The 23864-nt window shown below is 29.3% G+C and overlaps 2 protein-coding genes and 1 long non-coding RNA gene across 6 annotated transcripts in view; 2 read left to right on the top strand and 1 right to left on the bottom strand.

Annotated features, from left to right (window-relative positions):
- LOC142221004 (ubiquitin carboxyl-terminal hydrolase 12/46 homolog) overlaps positions 1-23864 on the top strand; it is a 345234-nt gene that overhangs the window by 176757 nt on the left and 144613 nt on the right. The gene's annotated exons all lie outside the window — the stretch shown is intronic.
- Positions 1314-2718, top strand: LOC142219668 (uncharacterized). 2 transcript variants are annotated; one of them, XM_075288550.1, is made up of 2 exons: positions 1314-1471; positions 1576-2718. In XM_075288550.1, exon 2 carries the CDS (start codon positions 1580-1582, stop codon positions 2411-2413), a length of 834 nt encoding a protein of 277 aa, XP_075144665.1. In that variant the 5' UTR covers positions 1314-1471; positions 1576-1579; the 3' UTR covers positions 2414-2718. The 2 variants fall into 2 exon arrangements, with proteins under 2 accessions (XP_075144665.1, XP_075144664.1); XM_075288549.1 differs by having other exon boundaries at positions 1315-1471; positions 1541-2718.
- Positions 5852-6249, bottom strand: LOC142219667 (uncharacterized). The gene is made up of 3 exons (XR_012717695.1): positions 6169-6249; positions 5986-6109; positions 5852-5923 (listed from the first exon to the last, which is right to left on the bottom strand). It is a non-coding gene; the product is annotated as an uncharacterized LOC142219667 (long non-coding RNA).

Raw genomic sequence — 23864 nt, 5'->3', positions numbered from 1 at the left:
CAAAATTTTCTATAGAAATAAAATTCTGACAGAATTTTCTATAGAAATTAAATTTTGACAAAATTTTCTATAGAAATTAAATTTTGACAAAATTTTCTATAGAAATTAAATTTTGGCAATATTTTCTATAGAAATAAAATATTGGCACTATTTTCTATAGAAATAAAGTTTTGACAAAATTTTCTATAGAAATAAAATTTTGACAAAATTGTCTATAGAAATAAAATTTAGACAAAATTTTCTATAGAAATAAAATTTTGACAAAATTTTCTATAGAAATAAAATTTAGACAAAATTTTCTATAGAAATAAAATTTTGACAAAATTTTCTATAGAAATAAAATTTTGACAAAATTTTCTATAGAAACTAAATTTTAACAAAATTTTCTATAGAAAAAAAAAGTTGACAAAATTTTCTATAGAAATAAAATGTTGACAAAATTTTCTATAGAAATAAAATTTTGACAAAATTTTCTATAGAAATAAAATTCTGACAGAATTTTCTATAGAAATTAAATTTTGACAAAATTTTCTATAGAAATTAAATTATGACAAAATTTTCTATAGAAATTAAATTTTGACAAAATTTTCTATAGAAATAAAATTTAGACAAAATTTTCTATAGAAATAAAATTTTGACAAAATTTTCTATAGAAATAAAATTTAGACAAAATTTGCTATAGAAATAAAATTTTGACAAAATTTTCTATAGAAATAAAATTTTGACAAAATTTTCTATAGAAACTAAATTTTGACAAAATTTTCTATAGAAACTAAATTTTAACAAAATTTTCTATAGAAAAAAACGTTGAATAAATTTTCTATAGAAATAAAATTCTGCAAAAATTTTCTATAGAAATAAAATTTTGACAAAATTTTCTATAGAAATTAAAAAATTTTTATAGAAATAAAATTTTGACAAAATTTTCTATAGAAAAAAAATTTTGACAACAGTTTCAAAAGCGCATAACATTGGTATCATGAGGTTATAAACAATATGGCAGCGAGAGTTTTTCTTTCGACATATTGAAATCTATTGAGTACGATACCATTTCTCCTAAACTGGCCCTATTTACTGATAGAATTGTCATAATTTTAGTTTTATTTTGCTCACTATTCATTGCCAGTCTTCTTCTATTTTGTCTTTTCTTGCGTAAAAGTAGTTGTAGTTTTTATTCGAAATTCTTTTGAGTTTATGTTCATTAGTTTTGTATTTGTTAGCGGTGGTTTAAATTAAATTCAAACAAAGTAGGTTTGATGTCCTTATAATTCCAAAAGTGAAAAAAAAACTTTGTTTATCTCAAAGCCTACTAATCTTGCTCTCGGGCTAAAAATAAGCGAGAATTTGGAAGTACATATGTAAAAAAGACAAAAAAAAAAAAATGAAATCAGTTGTCAATTCAATTTCGCGTGGTCGCATGTGCATTCTATTAAAAAGATTCCAGAATTAAGAAGAAAAAATATTTCTAGAGGTAATTATACGAATTTTGCATAGGAACCCAATATGGAGTATATAAAACAATGATTTTTTGTTACTACAGAACTAAAGACATAACAATTTCCCATTACATTGAAGGAATATGGATATGTCAAACAATCAGTCACTCACGAAAAATATCTCCGTCATAAGGAAAAACGATGAATCTTCTCAATGTAATGAGTCTGATGATAATGATCCAATATTGGATGCAACAAAACCAATTGATGATGGCCAAGATCAATTGATGCCAAACATCGATTCCAAGTCAATTAATGTAGAAAGTCAAATTCCCTTAATGGGCAATTTAGAGAATGCTTCCTTGGAGAATCTTTCTGTCCCACCCATAACTAAACCACGACCTAGACGTACGGTAACATATAAGAAACCCATTGATAAAATTATAGCCATTGATCGTGTACATAATGGTGAAACTAAAGCTTCAGTTTCCCGATCAATTGGAGTACCAGAATCCACCATAAGAGGATGGTGTAAAAACGAGAAAAAGATTAGAGCCATGTGTGGTGTGGAAGATGGTGTTAATGAAGACTTGCGGAATGTTAGCAATACATTCCTTACCTATGGGAAATTTATGCCTGCCGAAATTCAAGCACTTTATAATTTTCCATCAGCAGTTAATTTATTTGGTAGTAGTTGTGGTCAAATACCTTTGGAAAATGATCCATTATTGTTTGCCTCCTATTTGGAGGATATATCAGCTTTCAATGATGTCATCCAAGGACTTCAACATATACACTTTGATGATTCACCTTCTGCATGTGCCAAATTAGATATAGCATTAAATCCAAATTCCATTTTATTTTCCTCTACTGCCAGTCTTTTGAATCGGGAATATGGACAGCTGCACATGACTCAAAATAATTATATGCAAGTTTTACTAGCTCGATTATTTGAAAATTCACAAGGCTCCAATTAAACTCACTCAATGTGAAATGAAGGTGAGGAAAGGGGAGGAAGATATCATCAAATAAGAAGGCGAATAAAAAGATTTGGAGATATAAGAAAATTCTTTAGCTTTATTGTTTATAGTCTAATGGAATTTTAAACTTTTAATTTTTACATTTTTTGTTTGTTGTTTAAAAATACTCTTTTATGTCCTTCCATTTTTAAAAGAAAACACTGGTATTTACCTAATACATTTGAAATTGAATTGAATTTATATGTTTTTCAAATAGTTGATAATTTCTTTAGAAATAAATAGCTTTAAATTACAAAACGGAAGGCTCTTTTTTTAATTTTTCTCTGGGATGATTTCATAAAAAAAAAACTTAATAAAAACAGAGCTCTCATCTGTGAAATGTATTCTATTTAATTAATTGTTTCAAAGGTTAATTTATATAAATACCTTGTATATGTTTACAACCAATAACCAATATAAATTACATACAATTCATACATGCATTTGTAGTATAAACAAAACTAAACTATTCCAATTAAATTGTAATTGACTGAAAAAAAAAAGAATTAAACGTAACATTTATAACAAAGCTAATTGCTATTATAAATCATAGATACAATTGTATAATGAAATAGTTTTAGTTTAGAAATAAAATTTTGCACAAAATTTCCTGTAGAAATAAAATTTTACAAAAATTTTCTATAGAAATTAAATCTTGCCAACATTTTCTATAGAAATAAATTTTTGACAAAATTTTCTATATAAATAAAATTTTGCAAAAATTTTCTATAGAAATAAAATTTTGCAAACATTTTCTTTAGAAATAAAATTTTGCAAAATTTTTCTATAGAAATAAAATTTTGGCAAAATTTTTTATAGAAATACAATTTTGATAAAATTTTCTTTAGAAATAAAATTTTGCAAAATTTTTCTATAGAAATAAAATTTTGGCAAAATTTTTATAAAAATATAAATTTTGCAAAAATTTTCTATAGTTTATTTCTATAGAAAAAAAATTTTGACAAAATTTTCTATAGAAATAACATTTTTACGAAATTTTCTAAAGAAATAAAATTTTGACAGAATTTTCCATAGAAATAAAATTTTGCAAAAATTTTCTATAGAAATACAATTTTGACAAAATTTTCTATAGAAATAAAATTTTGACAAAATTTTCTATATAAATAAATATTTTGCAAAAATTTTCTATAGAAATAAAATTTTGACAAAATTTTCTATAGAAATAAAATTTTGCAAAGATTTTCTATAGAAATAAAATTTTGATAAAATTTTCTATAGAAATAAAATTAGCAAAAAAATTTTGTATAGAAATAAAGTTTTGATAAAATTTTATATAAAAATAAAATTTTGACGAAATTTTCTATGGCAATAAAATTTTGCAAAAATTTTCTATAGAAATAAAATTTTGACAAACATTTTCTATAGAAATACAATTTTGACAACATTTTCTATATTTTTGCAAAAATTTTCTATAGAAATAAAATTTTGGCAAAATTTTCTATTGAAATACAATTTTGACAAAATTTTCTATAGGAATGAAATTTTCTGTAGAAATGAAATTTTGACGAAAATTTCTATAGAAATGAAATTTTGACGAAATTTTCTATCGAAATTAAATTTTGATGAAATTTTCTATAGAAATGAAATTTTGACAAAATTTTCTATAAAAATCGAATTTTGCAAAAAATTTGACAAAATGTTCTATAGTTTATTTCTATAGAAAATTTTCTATAGAAATAAAATTTTGACGAAATTTTCTTTCTTGAAATAAAATTTTGCAAAACTTTTCTATAGAAATACAATTTTGACAAAATTTTCTATAGAAATGAAATTTTTACAAAATTTTCTGTAGAAATTAAATTTTGACGAAAATTTTATAGAAATAACATTTTGACGAAATTTTCTGTAGAAATGAAATTTTGACGAAATTTTCTATAGAAATGAAATTTTGACAAAATTTTCTATAAAAATAAAATTTTGCAAAAATTTTCTATAGAAATAAAATTTTCTATACACCCAGAAAAAAGTGACCCCTTCTTTAAGTTAAAATGAACTCATTGTGAAGAAAGTTGAACTTCGTATAGCGCCAAAGACATTTTTATTTGTTTGAACGATGTGATTTTCGTAGAAATTAGGTATAATGCATTCCATATAAAGGGTGATTTGTTAAGAGCTTGATAACTTTTTTTTAAAAAAAACGCATAAAATTTGCAAAATCTCATCGGTTCTTTATTTGAAACGTTAGATTGGTCCATGACATTTACTTTTTGAAGATAATTTCATTTAAATGTTGACCGCGGCTGCGTCTTAGGTGGTCCATTCGGAAAGTCCAATTTTGGGCAACTTTTTCGAGCATTTCGGCCGGAATAGCCCGAATTTCTTCGGAAATGTTGTCTTCCAAAGCTGGAATAGTTGCTGGCTTATTTCTGTAGACTTTAGACTTGACGTAGCCCCACAAAAAATAGTCTAAAGGCGTCAAATCGCATGATCTTGGTGGCCAACTTACCGGTCCATTTCTTGAGATGAATTGTTCTCCGAAGTTTTCCCTCAAAATGGCCATAGAATCGCGAGCTGTGTGGCATGTAGCGCCATCTTGTTGAAACCACATGTCAACCAAGTTCAGTTCTTCCATTTTTGGCAACAAAAAGTTTGTTAGCATCGAACGATAGCGATCGCCATTCACCGTAACGTTGCGTCCAACAGCATCTTTGAAAAAATACGGTCCAATGATTCCACCAGCGTACAAACCACACCAAACAGTGCATTTTTCGGGATGCATGGGCAGTTCTTGAACGGCTTCTGGTTGCTCTTCACTCCAAATGCGGCAATTTTGCTTATTTACGTAGCCATTCAACCAGAAATGAGCCTCATCGCTGAACAAAATTTGTCGATAAAAAAGCGGATTTTCTGCCAACTTTTCTAGGGCCCATTCACTGAAAATTCGACGTTGTGGCTCGTTAGTAAGTCTATTCATGATGAAATGTCAAAGCATACTGAGCATCTTTCTCTTTGACACCATGTCTGAAATCCCACGTGATCTGTCAAATACTAATGCATGACAATCCTAACCTCAAAAGAATCACCCTTTATTAGTTAACGTTTTCCTATATTTATGTACCACTATACTACAGAATGAAAAAAATTAACTGATTTGAATTCATATATGGAATGATTTTATTGAAAATTTTTCATTCATTTGGACAAATCTTACACATTTGTGGTAAAACTTTTACTTCATAATTAGAACTGCTTACCTTCGTTTTTAAATACAATTTTATTTATTTATATAGGCAATTTTTTCTTCAATAAAATACACGTTTTATTAATATATTAAATATATTTATTAAGAATCAACCGCATCGACTGGCCTTGAAATACTAGTTTATTATTCCACTATTTCCAATTTCCATGTAATGTCATCAACTGTAAAACGCATTTCTTCTTGTACCTTTCACTTTTAATAAGTTGCTGCCTAACGATTTTGTCCTCCTTTTATAATTTCAATACCTACAAATATAAAAAATCATAAACCATTTTTGTTACAAAAGGTTAGCGTCACTGAATATTACCTGATAATTGAAGATTCCAAAATGAAGACAAATGAAAGGGTTGTTATTCTGCTGGTGTTTTCTTTCTTTATACGCCATCACGAACATTGATAGATTTATTTTCAAAAAACGAAAATTGTTCTCACTAATTTAAAATAATAAATATTTTATATATGTTATTTGTTATTTATTATATTATTTTACCATATTATTTTTTAACAATCTCTCCGTATACCACAACAACGCGATTCCAACTAAAAAAACAACCCACGCGCAAACATATCGATTACACCCACGCGCAAACACATCGATTACGATGACAGGTATCGATTACAGGTAGACAATAGAAATATAGGAAAAATTCCTATATTCTAACAAGTGTGTTTCCTTAAGTTTTGAAAGGATTGCATACTTCTTAGTACGAATGAACTTAAATATTTTTTTATGTCAAGTGTTGTTCGTATGTATGAAAAACTTTCTATTATAAAGGAAGTCGCAATTATCATTTTATACGAAATTTTACTAATTTTGAGGAAACTTGGTTTTAGTTCGGTTTTTGTTTATTTTTACGAATGCTTTGTTATCGGTGAATAAAATTTTCTTGTTCAGTAGTAAATTCTTATACCCAGCGAAGAAAATAGTATGAGTAAAATTCCATGCCTTATTCTAGTTAATGAACTATTCCTAACTGCTTACAGTTTAGGTTTTTTTTACTGAAACGAGTAAATTTTATTATTTCTCACAAAAATTTACCTTAATGGAAATAAAATGGATATACTATATTGATGAAAAATTTTTCCTTTAGTTTCGAAGGCACTTTTTTCTGGGTGTAGAAATAAAATTTTTACGAAATTTTCTAAAGAAATAAAATTTTGACAAAATTTTCTATAGAAATACAATTTTGACAAAATTTTCTATAGAAATGAAATTTTTACGAAATTTTCTGTGGAAATGAAATTTTGACGAAAATTTCTATAGAAATGAAATTTTGACGAAATTTTCTATCGAAATGAAATTTTGCAAACATTTTCTATAGAAATAAAATTTTTCTAAATTTTTCTATAGAAATACAAGTTTGACAAAATTTTGTATAGAAATAAAATTTTGACAAAATTGTCTATTTGCAAAAATTTTCTATACAAATACAAGTTTGACAAAATTTTCTATAGAAATAAAATTTTGACAAAATTTTCTATAGAAATAAAAATTTGCTAAATTTTTCTATAGAAATAAAATTTTGCAAAAATTTTCACAAAATTGTCTATAGTTTATTTCTATAGAACATTTTCTACAGAAATACAATTTTGCCAAAATTTTCTGTATAAATAAAATGTTGACAAAATTTTCTATAGAAATAAAATTTTGACAAAATTTTCTATAGAAATAAAATGTTGACAACATTTTCTATTGAAATAAAATTTATACAAAATTTTCTATAGAATTAAAATTTTGGTAAAATTTTCTACAGAAATAAAAATTGGATGAATTTGTCTTGGCTCGTTCAGCTGGTGCCCTCCTGGATGTAACATTCTTTGGGTGGTTTACCCCTCTGCACTTTATCAGGTGCTGGTGGATGTGGTGATCGCAGTGTTTCCATTGGGTAACACTTATACTGGGAGTATCACAAACGGGGCCTCATAATCGATAAGGGGACGGCCAATAGACTCAGAATCGTCTCTTTATCTCCTTCCACAGGTGCCACCAGCCAATGCCTTCATGATCTTGTTTTTAGCAACCATTTATGCAGGTTTTCCCAAAAGTCACCAACTATCAAACGTCACCCCAAGAACCTTTGGGATCCTGTATGTCGGTACGCTCTGGCCACGTATGTGGATATCAACTTCTGTGGTCCACAATGTGAAAATGGTTGTCATCGATATAGCAGCCGAAAGTTGTAGATTTCTTCTGACAAAGAATTCCCCAAATGCAGGGAAGTAATCTGTAATCTTCACCTCAAGCAGCTTGATGTCTCTACTTGGTGTAATTATGGAATAGTTATCCGCCTAGGTTATCAGGTGGACACCTGGTGATGGAAGAGGAGCTCGTCTCCCATAAAAGTTAAAAAGTAGAGGGGATAGTAGGCCTCATTGAGGCACGCCTTGTTATTCCTCCTGATCAAAAATATTTTTCCTGTACATTCCATATATATCTGGTCGTACAAGAGGAGCTCCTGCCACGTAAAAGCTAAGAAAGGAGGGTGACAGTACACCTCATTAAGGTACGCCTTGTTATTCCTCGTGGGAGAAAATGTTTTACCTCCATATTACAAATAAGACTCTCTGCCAGCCATATATTTTGCCAGCCATCTCTTAAGATTATTAGGGAGGGATAATCTTAACCTCAAGAGGATGGTGTGGTTCACTGTATCTAACGCTTTAGACAGAGAATCGATGAGGGTGACAGTATACCTCATTATGGTACGCCTTGTTATTCCTCCTGGGAGAAAATGTTTTTCCTCTAAATTCGATTTAAGGCGGTCTGACAGCCATATATTTTGCCAACCATCTCTTAAGATTATGGAGGGAGGTTTCCATAATATTTCTTAAGAGGATGGTGTGGTTCACTGTATCTAACGCTTTAGACAGATCCAGTGCTACGAGAATCGAGCGGCCTCTTACTATTCAATATTTCTGCAATGTTGGCTGTCAAATCACATAACCCAGTTGTCGTACTCCTGCCCCAGCGAAAACCATGCTAATATTCTGCCAACGTTAGGTGTTCTGTAAAGTAGGGCAGTAAAAAGCTTCACGAATTTTCGTGACGGAGAAAAAAGAGGAATTGATCTCCAAGATGTGCTTGCTCAACTGGTTTCAGAACTGAAACAATTCTCCCTAGTTTAGAGATATCTGATATATTTAGAGAGTGTTTAGGCAAACATTGATGGTATGTCTCAAAAACCCACCACCTCGTGTGCGCTTTAACATCCTCGTGACAAAGTTATTTGGGCCAATTGCGGTGGATCGTTTGACGGCCTTTATCTCTATGTTTGGAGTATACGTCCCTGCCCTGTCAAAGTGCACGGAAGACTCACCTTTGCCTTCTTGACCGTGCTAGCGGTCTGGAGAGAGTGTTGAGGCAACAATGTTGGTATGGGTCAGAAACCTAGCGCCATGCCCCCCTGTGCGCTTCAACATCCTCGTGACCAAACTATTTGGGCCAATTGTGGTGGTCAGTTTGGCGTCCTTTATCTCTTTGTTTGGAGTACAAGCCCCTGGCCTCATAGGTAGCTGTGCTATTAGAGTGCACGAAAGACTCACTTTTGCCTGCAGAAAGTCGGGTATCATATTTCGTAGTTTGTGCCCCAAACGAAATGGAGATGTGGGTTTTCCGTCGGGGGTTCTAGAGGTTCCGAATCGTCGATCATAGCCGTTTGGATCCAAGATCGTACTCCTCCATATTCTATGCTACTTTTCTCGCTTATGCTTGTGCCACTTTTCTCGCCGATCCATCTCCTTAGTGAGAATTGGGATCTTGGAGCCACCGTGGTACAATGGTTAGCATGTCCGCCTTGCATATACAAGGTCGTGGGTTCGATTCCTGCTACGACCGAACACCAAAAAGTTTTTCAGCGGTGGATTATCCCACCACAGTAATGCTGGTGACATTTCTGAGGATTTCAAAGCTTCTCTAAGTGGTTTCACTGGAGTGGTGATAAGATAAGATAAGTTCACCACTGTGGTATCACAATGGACTGATCAGTCTAAGTGAGCCTGATACATCGGGCTGCCACATGACCTAACCTAACCTAACCTTGGGATCAGCTGAATCTACTTTCCGGATCTCATCCCTCTTATCTGCCAACCTTGATGCTTCCATGGACGTATGTCGGGGATACCAGCACGGTCTCTTCAAGACATCCCTGAGAAACGTATCTCCAACCGCCGCTGACGTTGGTAGTGGGACAGCAGCAAACGAGTATGCTGTTAGCGAGGTAAAAAGTTCCCAGTTAGCTTTACCAAAATTCACAAACCTTCTCTCTGGAAAGACGATGCCTGTTCCTAGGTCAATTTTCTCCGTGCTAAGTAGGTGGTCAGAGTGCATGGCTATGTCTACATGCTATATTTTCTATGTCACAAGGTCAGACCTAACCATGGTGACGTACGGAGAGTTTAGGCATGAGGCCATCCACCAGATCCACTTTCAAAGGATTCCTCGTGTCTTGGAGTAGTTGTTCGTATTACTAGACTGTCAATTCGGTACATATCACTTCGTCGCAGATGTAAACACGCTTTGGGGAACTTTTTACTTACATCGAAAAAAAGTAAACTGTTTTATAGTAAGAATGAACTATCTCGCGCAAAAATTGAACTAAATTGTATTCCACATATTGAGACTTCCACAAAGTGTTGTTAAAATCAGGAAAATTTAATGCTACGAAATTACATCCTCTCATAGAAGAAAACATGAACTAAAAGTAAAGAAGAAAATCATTGGTCGTTGAACTTTATACCCAAGTCCAGTTCATAAAATGATTGAGACATACTTAAAAAATGGAAAATTTCATTGTGCTGTGGAAAACTTACAAAAAAATATAAAACGTAACTAAATATTAGCAAATAATTTTTTTACAATAAAAATAAGTTAAATTTAGTGTTAGTTTAACTACGGAAATTTTTTTCTGTGTATCTCTACATAGTATGGGCTACTTATCTTCAAAGTGCACTTACGACTGGCGCCTGCGCTAGTATAAGTTTTTGCTATATCCGCTGCAGCCGTCCCAATTGGTCTTCTTATGATTGATAAACGCGCGATATTTGAAGACTATGAAATTGGGAGCTCGGTCCATGGAGAGTGTTATGAGTAAGTGGTCTGAATCCAGTGAAATTACTGGTTGGCGAATTATGTGTGATTTTTCCCTTGCAAACCAATTTGAAATTTTAGTTATTTCTATAAATAGTGATTAAGAGTGAAAGTCACTTTTGAATTATTAACTTCAAACCTAAACATACCAGAAAATCTAAGACATGGCATAAAAACTCCCGAATAGCAAAACCACCTCTTGCGTAACTAAACCTGAGACTACTATTAATCGTAGGATTTTATGTGTGGTCACTTAACTGTAACTGTAACCATTTACAATCTATCCACGGCATCCTAGCAATTCCTTAACTGGTCTGGCCCAACCTCTCTCAACATCGATGTTAGTTTTCATTTCTTGGTTAACAACTGTAGGTATTTCTATCGTTTAATGAAAAATATTTATTTAGTAGCTATTCGATAGAGCCCCTAAGATATTTTAACACATGTTCAATCAATCTTTGGACTAATAAATGATGTACCAGCTTTGCCTCTTAATAGACTTCCTAGCTAGGTAAGCGTTTCGCTTTCCCCGCCCCTCACACTCACTTGACCAAACCAAATTGGATGAATGAAATTTTAAAAATTGTTACTAAATTGCCTGCCTTTGGTCTTGGGTTTGGTGGTGAATTTTTCTTTTCTTTTTCGCTTTGTTTTGCTGTAATGCAATTTTAATTGCATTTCGATTACGCATGCAGAAATCAGTTGACAGTTTCTATCGCTGGTGCATTTACTACTGCCAACTACTATGACTACCTGAACTTTTAAGGAAAGTCAAGATAACAAAACTCCTTCTCTATGAAGCTCTTTTTTATTTTTGTTAAACAGAGGTGGGGTATAATAAAAACCCGCCAAAAAGAAATGGAACTAAACTAAGACGTTTTGATAGGGTCCTAACATTCTGAAAACATTGTAAATTCATTGGTCTACTTTCGGATCACTCATTGGGGAGTCAAACTACTTTTTTGGAAGTTTACATACACTGAAAAATAATGTCATGAGGTCAAAGATTCCATGTCCTAAAAAAACGAATGCGAATTTTTCTTAGCATAGAAGACGCGAATTTTTCTTAGCATAGAAAACGCATTTCCTTGTCCAAAAGTCGGTAATCTTTTCATTGAAGTCATTGTGTCCTCAGTGATTCGACTTAATACTGGGTATCAGAGAACTGCAACCGGTGGCTTTTTTTCGTATTGCAATCTTACCCACAAAATGTCGGTGGCAGTGCGTAAGACACCAATTACCATGCGTATGCAGTGTCTTGCAATCTTAAACCAATCGACATCGCTCGGTAAACAAAAAACGAGTGTGGCACTTAAGTGTGATTGCACTCAACAACAACAATTACCAGCAGTTGGCTGGTAATTGTTGGTGTTGATTGCACTCAAGAGAATTGAGAGAGTACCAAATAAGAGAATACGAAACTGCTGAGATATGGGTAACCAATTTGTGTGATTGCTTTACTACGGTGTTTTCGAGAGACCAACACTCATACTAACAAACACCGACAGTCATCGGTTGCATTGGATATTGGTGGTTGAACGTTTTTTTTACAAATTGGTGTTTTAAGATTGCAAATATTGGTGTTTACTAAATACCGGTTAGATCGCAGCCGTTCTCTGCTGGCTATCTTTAGGTTAGGTTAGGTATAGCGGAAGACTGATATTATAGGCTCACTTAGACTATTCAGTCAATTGTGATACCACAGTGTTAAACTTCTCTCTTATCACTGAGTGCTGTCCGATTGTATGTTTGGCTCTGTGATAAGAGACCTACCTTTTATAATAACGGCGTTCCGCATTACCATGAAACCACTTAGAGAAAATGTTGTCAAAATTTTATTTATATAGAAAATTTTGTCAAAATTTTGATTCTATAGAGAATTTTGTCAAAATTTTATTTTTATAGAAAATTTTGTCAAAATTTTATTTCTATAGAGAATTTTGTCAAAATTTTATTTCTATAGAAAATGTTGTCGAAATTTTATTTCTTTAGAAAATGTTGTCAAAATTTTATTTCTATAGAAAAATTTGTCAAAATTTTATTTCTATAGAAAAATTTGTCAAAATTTTATTTCTATAGAAAATTTTGTCAAAATTTTATTTCTATAAAAAATTTTGTCAAAATTTTATTTCTATAGAAAAATTTGTCAAAATTTTATTTCTATAGAAAATTTTGTCAAAATTTTATTTCTATAAAAAATTTTGTCAAAATTTTATTTCTATAGAAAATTTTCTCAAAATTTTATTTCTATAGAAAATTTTGTCAAAATTTTATTTCTATAGAAAATTTTGTCAAAACTTTATTTCTATAGAAAATATTGCCAAAATTTTATTTCTATAGAAAATTTTGTCAAAACTTTATTTCTATAGAAAATTTTGTCGAAACTTTATTTCTATAGAAAATTTTGTTAAAACTATTTCTATAGAAAATTTTGTCAAAATTTTATTTCTATAGAAAATGTTGTCAAAATTTTATTTCTATAGAAAATTTTGTCAAAATTTTATTTCTGTAGAAAATTTTGTCAAAATTTTATTTCTGTAGAGAATTTTGTCAAAATTTAATTTCTATAGAAAATTTTGTTAAAATTTTCTTTCTATAGAAAATTTTGTCAAAATTTTTATTTCTATAGAAAATTTTGTCAAAATTTTATTTCTATAGAGAATTTCGACAAAATTTTATTTCTATAAACAATTTTGTAAAAATTTTATTTCTATAGAAAATGTTGTCAAGATTTTATTTCTATAAAAAATTTTATCCAATTTTTTCTATAGAAAATGTTGTGAAAATTTTATTGTTTTAGAAAATTTTCTCAAAATTTTATTTCTATAGAAAATTTTGTCAAAATTTTATTTTTATAGCAAATGTTGTGAAAATTTTATTTCTATCGAAAATTTTTTCAAAATTGTATTTCTATAGAATTTTTGTCGAAATTTCATTTCTATAGAAAATTTTGTCACAAATTTATTTCTATAGAAAATTTTCGCAAAAATAAATTTTTGCGAACATTTTTGTAGATCTAAATTTTCGATACCATATTACATCCGTCAAATGTGTTGGGGGCTATATATAAAGGTTTGTCCCAAATACATACATTTAAATATCACTCGATCTGGACAGAATTTGATAGACTTCTACAAAATCTATAGACTCAAAATTTAAGTCGCTAATGCACTAGGGTGGAACACAATGTTAGTAAAAAACAAGTAAGGAAAGTCTAAAGTCGGGCGGGGCCGACTATATTATACTCTGCACCACTTTGTACATCTAAATTTTCGATACCATATCACATCCGTCAAATGTGTTGGGGGCTATATATAAAGGTTTGTCCCAAATACATACATTTAAATATCACTCGATCTGGACAGAATTTGATAGACTTCTACAAAATCTATAGACTTAAAATTTAAGTCGGCTAATGCACTAGGGTGGAACACGATGTTAGTAAAAAATATGGAAAACATTTAAATCTGAAGCAATTTTAAGGAAACATTGCAAAAGTTTATTTATGATTTATCGCTCGATATATATGTATTAGAATTTTAGGAAAATTAGAGTCATTTTTATAACTTTTCGACCAAGCAGTGGCGATTTTACAAGGAAAATGTTGGTATTTTGACCATTTTTGTCGAAATCGGAAAAACATATATATGGGAGCTATATCTAAATCTCAACCGATTTCAACCAAATTTGGCACGCATAGTAACAATGCTAATTCTACTCCCTGTGCAAAATTTCAACTAAATCGGAGTTAAAAATTGGCCTCTGTGGTCATATGAGTGTAAATCGGGCGAAAGCTATATATGGGAGATATATCTAAATCTGAACCGATTTCAACCAAATTTGGCACGCATAGCTACAATGCTAATTCTACTCTCTGTGCAACATTTCAACTAAATCGGAGCAAAAAATTGGCCTCTGTGGTCATATTTGTGTAAATCGGCCTAAAGCTATATATGGGAGCTATATCTAAATCTGAACCGATTTCAACCAAATTTGGCACGCATAGTAACAATGCTAATTCTACTCCCTGTGCAAAATTTCAACTAAATCGGAGTTAAAATTGGCCTCTGTGGTCATATTTGTGTAAATCGGCCTAAAGCTATATATGGGAGCTATATCTAGATCTGAACCGATTTCAACCAAATTTGGCACGCATAGTAACAATGCTAATTCTACTCCCTGTGCAAAATTTCAACTAAATCGGAGTTAAAAATTGGCATCTGTGGTCATATTTGTGTAAATCGGCCTAAAGCTATATATGGGAGCTATATCTAAATCTGAATCGATTTCAACCAAATATAGCACGCATAGCTACAATACTAATTCTACTCCCTGTGCAAAATTTCAACTAAATCGGAGTTAAAAATTGGCCTCTGTGGTCATATGAGTGTAAATCGGGCGAATGCTATATATGGGAGATATATCTAAATCTGAACCGATTTCAATAAAATTTGGCACACTTGACTACACTACTAATTGTACTCCTAGTGCAAAATTTCAACCGAAGTGGGGGAAAACTCTGGCTTTTGGGACCGTATTAGTCCATATCGGGCGAAAGATATATATGGGAGCTATATCTAAATCTGAACCGATTTCAATAAAATTTGGCACACTTGACTATAGTACTAATTGTTCTTCTTGTGCAAAATTTTGAGCAAATTAGGGTAAAACTCTGGCTTCTGGGCCATTAAGTCCATATCGGGCGAAATATATATATGGGAGCTATATCTAAATCTGAACCGATTTCTTCCAAAATCAATAGGTATCTATTCTGAGCCAAAACACATACTTGTGCCAAATTTGAAGTCGATTGGTCTAAAACTGCGACCTAGACTTTGATTACAAAAATTTGTTCTGGGTGTTACAAACATATGCACTAACTTATAATACCCTGTTCCACAGTGTGGCGCAGGGTATAATAATTGATTCAATTTATCTTCAATCTTGATTTTATATTAAAAATAAAATCAAATTTTAAAAAAAATTGGTAATATATTTTATATTGTGTACTGTAGGGAAAGAAATCCTCTAAGTAGGACTGAAGTATGTACAAATATAGGAGTACTTTTTATTTTGGATTTTCTTAGATTACATTCTAAATAACGCTTTTAAGATCTCTACATGTGCAAATAAAAATACTTTATTTCCTATTTTTATCCGACGTTTCGTTGGTAATTTCCAATTTTTGTTGGTATGAATTTTATTGAAATATTTAGTCTTTCTTCATATTTATGATAAATGATAAAAATCAATGGCAACATAACATTAAATATAAATTTAAAATAGTTCGCAAAATAAATAAATAAAGAACTAAATTAAAACATCACATAACTTTTTGTCTTATGGCTACCATCACAGATGATAGAACTTAAACTATTTTTTTTTTAATTTTATATTTTATTCCTACACTGAAAAAAATATTGTCGTGACGTCAAAGATTTCATGTCTTTAAAATACGAACGTAAATTTTGCTTAGCATAGAAGACGCATTTCTCTAGTATAAAGTTTTTTTCCTTGACCAAAGGTCGATAAACTTTTCAATAAAGTCGTATTGTCCTTATAATTAAGTGATTTGATTTAAAAATGGATATCATAACATGAAAGAAAAAATGTTTGGGCTAAGGTCAACTTGACTTTAATAATTTAGAAAAAATCTTTAAATTTAATGAAATTGTCTTTAAATTTGTTGTCTTTTTGCATCTTTACTACAAAGCAAAAAATCGTTCAAATATAGGACATGTTTTTCAACACTTTATTTTAAAGACGTTTTTTACTTGAAACACAGCATAATTTCTACTAGAAGTCGAGTCTTAATTTGGAAAATAAAGTCGTCGTTAACTTGCTTTTAAAGGGCTTTGATAGCATATGAAGAAAAAAAGCTGAAAAAGCGAAAAATTAAAATTTGCTTCCTAGAAGCAAGTACACAAAACCCGATTTTAAAAGAGAATTGTGTCTTAAAAGTATCCTTACTTGCATTCTCCGCTTCTTTGGCTCGGAATCAATACCAAAATTTTTAAAGTAAAGACAAAATCTTTGGAACCGTGTATGCTTTGTTTTTCAGTGTAGACATGAATAAGGCGACAAGGCTAAATATTCGTCTTGCTACAGTAGTCTTCCGTCTTTTAGCGATTATTTTCTATTTTATAAATATTTTTATATTTAGCCTTCTGAAAGGAAAGATTTGGTTTCATTTTTATTCATGTCTTTATCAGAATGAATGTTACAATTTTAATAGTTTCTATCATTAAGTTTCTCGCCAAATTAAATAATGCTGAGATCTTTCAATGCATCTTGCATTGTGATTGGTCAAATGCAATGATTATTTGAGAGTAATATAAAACAATACAATTGAGAACAAGAGAATAACAGTTATCATTGGAAGCAGATACAATTGAGATTGTGAGTGATTGCCATAAGCAACATAACATTACTAATGAGATCAAGAGAGTTAAAGCTTTTGTATTTGTAAATGATCATTAGCAAGCAATGACTATTTAACCCTGTAATGAGTATTCAACATGGGTGTTCTCTGTTAATGCAATTTAGCGTTAGAAACAAGCAAGAGCAAGAGAGTTAAAGCTTTTGTATTTGTAAATGATCATTAGCAAGCAATGACTATTTAACCCTGTAATGAGTATTCAACATGGGTGTTCTCTGTTAATGCAATTTAGCGTTAGAAACAAGTTAATGAGTAAATGCAAAATGTATATATGCGAAAAATAAGGAATGTATAAATGATGCGGTGCTTTATAAAGGGTGATTTGTTAAGAGCTTGATAACTTTTTAAAAAAAAAAAACGCCTAAAATTTGCAAAATCTCATCGGTTCTTTATTTTAAACGTTAGATTGGTCCATGACATTTACTTTTTGAAGATAATTTCATTTAAATGTTGACCGCGGCTGCGTCTTAGGTGGTCCATTCGGAAAGTCCAATTTTGGGCAACTTTTTCGAGCATTTCGGACGGAATAGCCCGAATTTCTTCGGAAATGTTGTCTTCCAAAGCTGGAATAGTTGCTGGCTTATTTCTGTAGACTTTAGACTTGACGTAGCCCCACAAAAAATAGTCTAAAGGCGTCAAATCGCATGATCTTGGTGGCCAACTTACCGGTCCATTTCTTGAGATGAATTGTTCTCCGAAGTTTTCCCTCAAAATGGCCATAGAATCGCGAGCTGTGTGGCATGTAGCGCCATCTTGTTGAAACCACATGTCAACCAAGTTCAGTTCTTCCATTTTTGGCAACAAAAAGTTTGTTAGCATCGAACGATAGCGATCGCCATTCACCGTAACGTTGCGTCCAACAGCATCTTTGAAAAAATACGGTCCAATGATTCCACCAGCGTACAAACCACACCAAACAGTGCATTTTTCGGGATGCATGGGCAGTTCTTGAACGGCTTCTGGTTGCTCTTCACTCCAAATGCGGCAATTTTGCTTATTTACGTAGCCATTCAACCAGAAATGAGCCTCATCGCTGAACAAAATTTGTCGATAAAAAAGCGGATTTTCTGCCAACTTTTCTAGGTAATAAAATTCAATGATTTGCAAGCGTTGCTCGTTAGTAAGTCTATTCATGATGAAATGTCAAAGCATACTGAGCATCTTTCTCTTTGACACCATGTCTGAAATCCCACGTGATCTGTCAAATACTAATGCATGAAAATCCTAACCTCAAAAGAATCACCCTTTATTATCATTTCCGTCATCGAAGCCATCCAAATAAAAATTACTTGTTTTATTTAAAATCAAAATTGAATTAAAAAAAAAAAAACATTTACTAAAAGACTTAATAATAATAATAATAATTCAATTATTTTTTAATTAAATCAAAAATATTGGTTTGTATAATTGGTTTGATTAAAAAAACAATTAAACCATTTAATTTTTTATATTAATATTTTCTTAAATTCAATCAGGTTTTTAATTTAAATATAATATTAATGATATTTTTCTGCGAAATTTTTACAATGTCTAAGTACATAAATCTTTTCAATGAAATAATAGTCAATGCCATTAGTGATCATTTCGCCGTCTTAATGGCCATTAAATTGTTACTGCAAATATTTCAAACGTCCAGACTAAAAAGAGTCTGAGCGATCCTTCCTATACCACACACACACACACACCTTTTTCATGTAGGCCCTCCATATGCTAATTGTTTGCTATACCTGCTGCTACTCACAAATTACCAATTTGTCTCCGGCTGTTGTCGTTGTTTTATATCATTTTAACTATTAACCAGAAACAAGTGTAAATATGCGTAAGCATCCGTTGGCCATCCACAGTCATGGATATCATTATGGAGGATGAGGGTGATTCGTAGTTAGGAGAGGTAATGTCTGGCATTTGATGTTGTGTGGTTAACATCATTGCCATCTCAACTACACTATATTCCCTGACCGTACCATACGAACCAACTATCAAACCAACAAGGCAATTTTCCACCAGTCAGCACATGTCACTCTTTGTGGTCATTTACAAGGTACACTGCAAGTGGAAATGTAATATGATGGTAGAGTTAAAATAATAAAACACCAAAAAAAAAAAAAATTAACAAATAAAATGCATATATAATTTTTATGTCCGCTTACCAAAAATTCCCATAAATTATGGTTGAACAACTTGATTTTAGTTCCCGCAAAGAGCGAAAAATGAAGTTATTATTAAGGCGCCATGGCATGATGGGAGGTGAAATCGCCTCCCTCTCTCTCTCTCTGTGACATGTGTATTTTAATAAAACTACATTTCATAGCAACTTGGTAGGGGATTTTTTTTTTTGTGGCGAAAATAAAATTGTATTTATCCAAGATAAATGATTTTTAATTACATTGTCCTGTCCAATTGTAATTTTGTGTAGATTTTGTTTTTTTTTTTTGCCAGAAACGAAATGAATCAGATTCAATTAGATGACGGGAGACAAAAACATTTTTATAGGCTATTTAATTTTCAATTGTATGATTTTCCATTGTCCATTTTTTCCCTCATTTGAGGGAAAGGTAAGCAAGTTTGTGAAATTGGCATTACACAGAAAAAAGTGTGATTTTTTATATTTCACTTTTAATAGCACTATTCTAACTTTTTCTAGAAAATTAAAAACAAAAAACATGGTTTGGGTCCACGGTTGCCGATTGAGCCAAAAATAATCTACCAACATTTTCGAGAAAATGCTACCAAAAAACTACCAAATAAAAAAATCTTCTATAGAAAATTTTGTCAAAATTTTATTTCTATAGAAAATTTTGTCAGAATTTTATTTCTATAGAAAATTTTATCAAAATTTTATTCCATAGAAAATTTTGTCAAAATTTTATTCCATAGAAAATTTTGTCAAAATTTTATTTTTGTAGAAGATTTTGTCAAAATTTTATTTCTATAGAAAATTTTGTCAAAATTTTATTTCTATAGACAATTTTGTCAACATTTTATTTCTATAGAAAAATTTGTCAAAATTTTATTTCTATAGAAAATTTCTAAAAATTTTATTTTTATTGAAATTTCTATAGCAAATTTTGTCAAAATTTTATTTCTATAGAAAATTTTGTCAAAATTTTACTTCTATAGAAAATTTTGTCAAAATTTTATTTCTATAGAAAATTTTGTCAAAATTTTATTTCTATAGAAAATTTTGTCAAAATTTTATTTCTATTGAAAATTTTGTTTCCTTAGAAAATTTTATCAAAATTTTATTTCTATAGAAAATTTGTTCACATTTTATTTCTATAACAAATTTCGTCAAAATTTTATTTCCATAGAAAATGTTGCAAAAATTTTATTTCTATAGAAATTTTTGTCAAAATTTTAGTATTTCTATTTGGCCAAAATGTTAATTTTATAGCAAATTTGGTAAAAATTGTATTTCTATAGAAAATTTTTGAAAATTTTATTTTTATTGAAAATGTCAAAATTTTATTTCTATAGAAAATTTTGTCAAAATTTTATTTCTATAGCAAATTTTGTCAACATTTTATTTCCATAGAAAATATTGCCAAAGTTTTTATTTCTATTTTGCCAAAATGTTAATTTTATAGCAAATTTGGTAAAAATTTTATTTCTATTAAAAATCCCATAGCAAATTTTGTCAAAATTTTATTTCTATAGAAAATTTTGTCAACATTTTATTTCTATAGAAAATTTTATCAAAATTTTATTTCTATAGAAAATTTTGTCAAAATGTTATTTCTATAGAAAATGTTGTCAAAATTTTATGTCTATAGAAAACTTTGTCAAAATTTTATTTCTATGGAAACTTTTGTCAACATTTTATTTCTATAGAAAATTTTGTCAAGATTTTATTTCCATAGAAAATTTTGTCAAAATTTTATTTTCATAGAAAATTTTGTCAGAATTTTATTTCCATAGCAAATTTTGTCAAAATTTTATTTCTATAGAAAATTATACAAAATTTTATTTCTATAGCAAATTTTGTTTCCATACTAAATTTTATCAAAATGTTATTTCTATAGAAAATTTGTAAAAATTTTATTTTTATAGCAAATTTCGTCAAAATATTATTTCTATAGAAAACTTTATCAAAGTTTTATTTCTAAAGAAAATTTTGTGAAAATTTTAGTTTTTATTTCTATTTTTACAAAATGTTAATTCTATAGAAAATTTTTTAAAAATTTTGTTTCTATTAAAAATTTTATAAAAATTTCATTTCCATAGAAACTTTTGTCAAAATTTTATTTTTATAGAAAATTGTGTCAAAATTTTATTTTTTCTGTTTTTGGCAAAACATTAATTCTATAGCAAATTATATAACCATTTTGTTCCTATAGAAAATTTTATCAAAATGTTATTTCAATAGAAAATTTTGTCAAAATGTTGTTTCTATAGAAATTTTTATCAAAATGTTATTTCTATGGAAAATTTTGTCAAAATTTTATTTCTATAGAAAATTTTGTACAAATTTTATTTCCATAGGAAATGTTGCCAAAATTTTATTTATATAGAAATTTTTGTCAAAATTTTAGTTTTTATTTCTATTTTGGCAAAATGTTAATTTTATAGCAAATTTGGTACAACTTTTATTTCTATTAAAAATTCTATAGAACATTTTGTCAAAATTTTATTTCTATATAAAATTTGTAAAAATTTTATTTTTATTGAAAATGTCAAAATTTTATTTCTATAGCAAATTTTGTCAAAATTTTATTTCCATAGAAAATTTTGTCAAAATTTTATTTCCATAGAAAATTATGTCAAAATTTTACTTCCATAGAAAATTTTGTCAAAATTTTATTTCTATAGAAAATTGTCTCAAAATTTTGTTTCCATAGAAAATTTTGTCAAAATTTTCTTTCTATAGAAAATTTTCTCAAAATTTTCTTTCTATAGAAAATTGTATCAAAATTTTATTTCTATAAACAAATTGTACGAATTTTATTTCTATAGCAAATTTCGTCAAAATTTTATTTCCGTAGAAAACTTTGTCAAAGTTTTATTTCTATAGCACATTTTGTCAAAATTTTATTTCCATAGAAAATTTTGCCAAAATTTTATTTCTATACACCCATAGAAAAAATCATGAACGGCGTGGTCATTTTGAAACGATCCGTTCATGAAAGTGAATCAACACACATGTGTTGTCAAACTGAGAACAGATGGGGACAATCTGACAACGTAAAAATGACACCATAAGTTTTCAAAACAACAACCAGCGTTCATGATCTGAAAACGTAATGGTTACGAATTTATAAACAAAATTAAAAAAAGATTTCCCCTACCGTGACTCGAACCTGTGTTGCCTGCACGATACACGTTAACAGTCGCCTTAGCACATTGCACCAACGGCGGATTTGCCATAACAACGTCTAACGATTATTTTAAGACTTTTCATGACCAAAGAAAAACGAATGCCGTTCATGAAATCGTGAACGCCCGTGGACGAAATCGTGAACATTCCGTTTTGATAGAAAATAGAAATATAGAAAATAGAAATTTTTGTCAAAATTTTTGTCTTTATTTCTATTTTGGCAAAATTTTAATTTTATAGCAAATTTGGTAAAAATTTTATTTCTATAGAAAATTTTTAAAAATTTTATTTTTATTGAAAATGTCAAAATTTTATTTCTATAGCAAATTTTGGCAAAATTTTATTTCTATAGCAAATTTTGTCAAAATTTTATTTTCATAGAAAATTTTGTCAAAATTTTATTTTCATAGAAAATTTTGTAAACATTTTATTTCTATAGAAAATGTTTTCAAAATTTTATTTCTATAGAAAATTTTGTCAAAATTTTATTTCCAAAGAAAATTGTGTCAAAATTTTATTTCTATAGAAAATTTGGTCAAAATTTTATTTCCAAAGAAAATTTTGTCAAAATTTTATTTCTATAGAAAATTTTGTCAAAATTTTATTTCTATAGAAAATTTGTCAAAATTTTATTTCTATAGAAAAATTTGTCAAAATTTTATTTCCATAGAAATTTTTTTCAAAATTTTATTTCCATAGAAAATTTTGTCAAAATTTTATTTCTGTAGAAAATTTTATCAAAATTTTATTTCTATAGAAAAGTTTGTCAAAATTTTATTTCTAATAAAAATTTTCAAAATTTAATTTCTATAAAAATGTTGTCAAAATTTTGTTTCTATAGAAAATTTTGTCAAAATTTTATTTGTATAGAAAATTTTGTCAAAATTTTATTTATATAGAACATTTTGTCAAAATTAATTTTTCTATAGAAAATTTTGTCAAAATTTTATTTGTATAGAAAATTGTTGAAAATTTTATTTCCATAGAAAATTTTGTCAAAATTTTATTTCCATAGAAAATTTTGTAAAAATTTTATTTCTATTGAAAATTTTCTGAAAATTTTATTTCTGTAGAACATTTTATCAAAATTATATTTCCGTTTTTGATCTCAGCTTAAAGCCATGCATTGACTAAACTACAAGTGTAGCTTAACCAACAGAGGAAAAGTATGCTTGTCAAATTTATTTGGGCAAAGCCCTATAGACTGCAAGATGGTTGGATGTACAGCTGTTTCGGAATTACCACATTCCTCATCAGCATCCTCTACTTGCAGCAAAACTATCAACCAATTATCAGAATAAATTCGGGTAATTCACTCAACCCAAAGTGAACTACACTTGAACCTCC

The sequence above is a fragment of the Haematobia irritans genome, chromosome 1 (genome assembly GCF_050003625.1).
Source record: "Haematobia irritans isolate KBUSLIRL chromosome 1, ASM5000362v1, whole genome shotgun sequence".
NCBI lineage: Eukaryota > Metazoa > Arthropoda > Insecta > Diptera > Muscidae > Haematobia > Haematobia irritans.
Note: the sequence above shows the minus strand (reverse complement) of the source record. Positions and strands in the feature narration are given on the sequence as shown.